At 36.9% G+C, this 4,656-nt stretch overlaps 1 protein-coding gene across 1 annotated transcript; it reads right to left on the bottom strand.

Annotated features, from left to right (window-relative positions):
* Positions 1-148: 148 nt before the first annotated feature.
* LOC144667214 (uncharacterized) lies at positions 149-3,927 on the bottom strand. Its single transcript, XM_078528619.1, has 5 exons — positions 3,647-3,927; positions 2,352-2,645; positions 1,304-1,635; positions 242-520; positions 149-196 (listed from the first exon to the last, which is right to left on the bottom strand). The coding sequence occupies exons 1-5, from the start codon at positions 3,768-3,770 to the stop codon at positions 149-151; spliced, it is 1,077 nt and encodes a 358-aa protein (XP_078384745.1). The 5' UTR covers positions 3,771-3,927.
* Positions 3,928-4,656: the final 729 nt, after the last annotated feature.

The following is a 4,656-nucleotide window of genomic DNA, read 5'->3' as shown; positions in this document are numbered from 1 at the left end:
GTGACTTCATTCTTATAATTCCTCTCCTACATTTTCATTACATAGCAGTTGTATTTTAGAACTTAATTGCAACTGCATTCCAGGGCATCTATGGGGAAGCTATCGCTGCTTAAAATTGCGATATACGACAAGAAAAAAAGTAAATGCATTATGGGAAGAACACATGCTCCTCCCCCTTCCATTCTTGTAGATTTGACTATAGTTTGAAAAACCAAAAAAAAAAATCTAATACTCTTATTACCATAATATTCAACAGATGACTGTTGCTTCTGCATTCCGCAACAGAAGGAAAAAGGGCAACAGGTTGACTCCTTTCATCAACCAACAATTTTTCCAATTCTTCCAATTTCATCGACCTCATGCCAATCCTTTCTTCATGAAAATCATTGTTTCCCATGACCGCGATGGACTGGGCTCTTACTTTTCCGCTCTCGTCATTCCAAACACAGCACCCCGCTGTCCACATGGAATTGGGGCGCACGATGCGATCTTCTGCATCTTCACTGGGAAAATAATGAATCTGCAAGAAAAAAGAAAAAAATGTTTGTTTGTAGCCTCTTACATTGTTTTTACACCAGAGGCCATGTACGTAGCAAAATAGGTGATTTGACAGGATGGGACAGAATGAAAAAAAAAAGATAAATTGAACGCAATGTAAGAAGATTATGGATAAATGAAATGTGAAATAAAAAATTCAAGAAGCTTTACATAGATCGCGAATGGCAGGAATAGTTTATGCGTTTTTTGTTTATAAAAATTTGTAACTTGAACATTTAACATTTGAACATGTTAGTTTTTTTATTCTCGTGAGGTTTATAGGTCGATATTTTTCAAGGGCCACAGGCTTGTTTATACCTTAGGGTTTCTTTTGTTAGCGGCTACTAATTTAAACGATTTTAGCGAGTTGGGCTAAAATCGGTATATTTTGTGCTCGCTAAAATTTGTCTCGGTCAAATTTAATACTCGTTAAATTTAGGTAACGCCCCTCCCAGCGATTTTCAGAAAAATTTAAAAAGTTAGTGATATTGTGTAAACAAGTTTTTAATGAACAAATAGCTAAGATGGAAATAAATGTTCAGTAAAAGAACAAACTCACTTCAAATTGACCGAAAATTGCCAGAAAGAACAAAATTACCGGCATCTATTGTTAAAAGAATTTTTCAAGTCGACTATGCTTATTTTATTTCCCTTTGGGGTAAATTAAATCTGAAAAAATCGTTTAAAATAGTAACCTTAAAATATGTCCGTTCACAAGAAATGTCTGATAGGGGAGGTTCGGCTGTAGTTACTTCAATAAACCTACCTCAAACGGTCCTTTATCGTGCGCAGGTTTTTCACCTCCAACTTGCAGACGAAATTTCGACGTTCCTGTCAGCAAATACATCACTGCTGATGACCCATACTGCCCTGCACACTGCGACGTGACGTAATCCACAATTTTGTCTTCAAAGCTGCTCCAGGCCCCGCGATTAAAATGGCCGTACTGTGGTACTGCATTGCTGTAAGTGAAAGTGGCTAAAACGTGTTGTTTGTCGAATGAGTTGATGTGAGCCGCGTTCAAGTGACCTTTGTCAAATCCCTGGGGACCAGTTCCCTTTCCACTGTAGATTTTGTTGGAGCCCTGTCTTGAAAGTTCTAGAATTTAAACAAACAAGCAGTCAGCTCTGATTCAATTGTTATACATGTTAGTCGGAAAGACTTTTGTAAAATTATAAGACCGTTTTAAACAGTCTCCCTATTCATCCCTGTTCCCCATTCTCCGCGCTTCCCTTTCCGCTCAATATTCCAGTTCTCTCGCGATTCTTTCGCGTGTTTAACCATCGAGAAAAAAGAGGGCTGTGAAAAGAGGTTAAAACTCGCATAAAGGAACCTGCATTTTTCCAAGTTAGCCTAAATAGGTTCTTATATATGATATTTACTGGGATTTAGGCTATTAAGGTTCTTAAATTGATTCTTATTTTCCTAAGATTTTTTTTTGGCTGTAAGAATATTTGTACTGACGCCAAATATGAATGTTATTATGTCAAAATAACTTCAATCTTAATATAACACAAACCCCGTTTAAGTTCTTTTATTTCTCTCAGTGATTTTACACTAGAGAAACATTAATAAGTTTTAAATGAATTCTATGAAATAAAAACCTAGTTTCAATTTTAGGCTTATATATTATTTAAAGGTATACATTGAATTTTTATCAAAACAGGTTCTTAAATTTTTGTTTCTTATATGTGGGTTTTTACTATAGCAAAAGAAATCTTGCAAATAACCTAAAGTATGGTGAAAATTATTGTCTGGTACCTTTTATGAATGGGGAAAACAACAACAACAACAACAACACCAGTTGTGCTCACCTTTGTTTGTTCTCCAGCTGTTTGATACTGTTTGCCTTGGATACTTGCCCATACCTTGTGCCTGCGCATAGCTGACAGTGTACGCTGACAATATTGCGATACCCTGTTCATCGTCAAACAAGGTGGCGAAGAAATCCGCGTTTGGAGAGTCTGGGACCGACTGACAAATAAAGCGCTTCGATGATGGATTGTCAACCAAAAGCTCCTGAGGGGGTGACTGGTGTAGGAAGTACTTCAGATAGCACTCAGGGGGAGGCCCTTGGTTTGGGGATGCCACTGATCTCCGCTCTTTGTCTAATTACAAGGAAACAAATATTTCACTTTCGTGAGAAAATTTTACTTTCTAGCGGCATGATGAATACTTTATTTAGACTAACACTTCACCACCAAAATAAATTAATACCTCACTTATTAATTTAACTACTTTGTTATTTACGGTGCGAGAGAAAAGCGAATCGTTCCTCGTTCTATCGTTGTGCGCAGCTTATTTGCATGACTAGTTTTATTTGTGCTTGCATGCGTCATTAGGACGACTCAACTAGCAAACCGTCCTTGGTGAAGAAAACAAAATAATAAAACAAATGACATTTGAATAATGAATCTTTACACTACATGTATAAAACCAAAATAAATAGAAATACGTGTAACATGATATCATTCATGGCAATTCCAACGCACAAATATTGTTGCTAAAAATCACTTTAAACCCTAGCTCTTTATTTAAAGAACGTGCCTTGTTAGGTTTCAACATTCAGGGAAATTAATATAAATTCAAAAATGCGCCTCTCGCAGAATTTAAGCCTGAGTTTTTAGGGGTTTCGTTGCCTCGAATTTTGCTGGGACGAATTCTCGGAGTCTTATTTTCTTTTACAAGGCTAAAAAAGTCTGGGGCTCGCAGGAAGACCAGATAAGATGTCAGTCTCGACGTCTCACAAGATCTCGAATTTACCTTCACATGCAGACTTCGAACTACGGTGAGTGCGTTTGTAATAATCCATTTGATTCAGCAAGAAGAATAATCCGACAGTAAGGACAAACCCTTGTGGAATAACTTTGGACGCTGAGTTAGCCTAAGTCTTCAAATAACTCGATGATTCAAAGTGGTTAGCTTTCTTTCTCTATCCCCCGCCCTGCTCCATTATGCCAGTAAAAGTCATTTTAAATTGTCACGAAAATTTAAACATTAGATATATTAGCAAACAGACTAAGCAAATCAATGTTTCTTTGCACTGGGCACTAGTGTTAGTCGACATATCAACATTGCACTGGGCATGAACGAAAAATGGGCAACTTACGGTGCTGTCTTGCAGATAAGGAGTTAAGTGGAAGACACCATGTTTTCATTGAAAGCGCCAACACTATAAGTACCATCTGTACTATGCTGTATGCCGTAAAACTCTTCTTGTGATAACTGTACATGATATAAAGAGGCTTGCGAAGCTGTGATGATACTGATATCCGTTCGGCGTGGATTGTCACGGTAGTTTTGAATCAGTCGAATGCTTGAACGCTTTCGAAACGAAAATATTAACACAATGATTGCGAAAGAGGAACAGTGGGAGACCGAACTTGCATAACGCAAACTACAGTAGATCATATTTATTTGGATTTGTTTAAAGATTAACTAGTCTTATTGGTAATTTAAGTAGAGGAAGATTGCCAATACTTGTTCCATAAGAACCCACAGGTAGCCCAAGCTCCTAAAGGAGCCGTCAACATATAGACCACATATGACATTGCGTAATAACGTTATTATAAGGGTTTGTATGGGAATATAACGATCGTAAAAAATAATTCAAAATAGAGGAAAAATATCCAATAAAATTCACTTACCTATCCTCTTCTGTCTATATCTTGTGTTTCTATGCCGTTTGGAGGCGATTCCGTCAACATGTAGACTACATATGACATTGCGTAATAACGTTATTATAAGGGTTTGTATGGGAATATAACGATCGTAAAAATATAATTCAAAATAAAGGGAAAATATCCGAAAAATCGACTTACCTATCCTCTTCTATGTAAATCTTGTGTTTCTATGCCGTTTGGGGGCGTTTTGAAGCGATTCCAGTGGGTTTTAGGTTCGCTGGTTTCTAGAGAGGAAACAAACCCTTATAATAACGTTATTACGCAATGTCATATGTAGTCTACATGTTGACGGAATCGCCTCCAAACGGCATAGAAACACAAGATATAGACAGAAGAGGATAGGTAAGTGAATTTTATTGGATATTTTCCCTCTATTTTGAATTATTTTTTACGATCGTTATATTCCCATACAAACCCTTATAATAACGTTATTACG

Source organism: Oculina patagonica, chromosome 10 (assembly GCF_052425735.1).
Source record: "Oculina patagonica isolate OP01 chromosome 10, crgOcupat, whole genome shotgun sequence".
Lineage (NCBI taxonomy): Eukaryota > Metazoa > Cnidaria > Anthozoa > Scleractinia > Oculinidae > Oculina > Oculina patagonica.
This window is presented reverse-complemented; position numbering and strand designations above follow the sequence as displayed.

What these genes read in the sequence shown, in the direction of transcription:
- LOC144667214 (XM_078528619.1), bottom strand. Translation starts at nt 3,770, where the DNA reads ATGTACAGTTATCACAAGAAGAGTTTTACGGCATACAGCATAGTACAG. An exon ending in CTTATCTGCAAGACAGCACC is followed by an intron (nt 2,646 to 3,646) that starts GTAAGTTGCCCA and finishes CCTTGTAATTAG; the next exon opens with ACAAAGAGCGGAGATCAGTG. An exon ending in GTCATCTGTTGAATATTATG is followed by an intron (nt 197 to 241) that starts GTAATAAGAGTA and finishes TTCAAACTATAG; the next exon opens with TCAAATCTACAAGAATGGAA.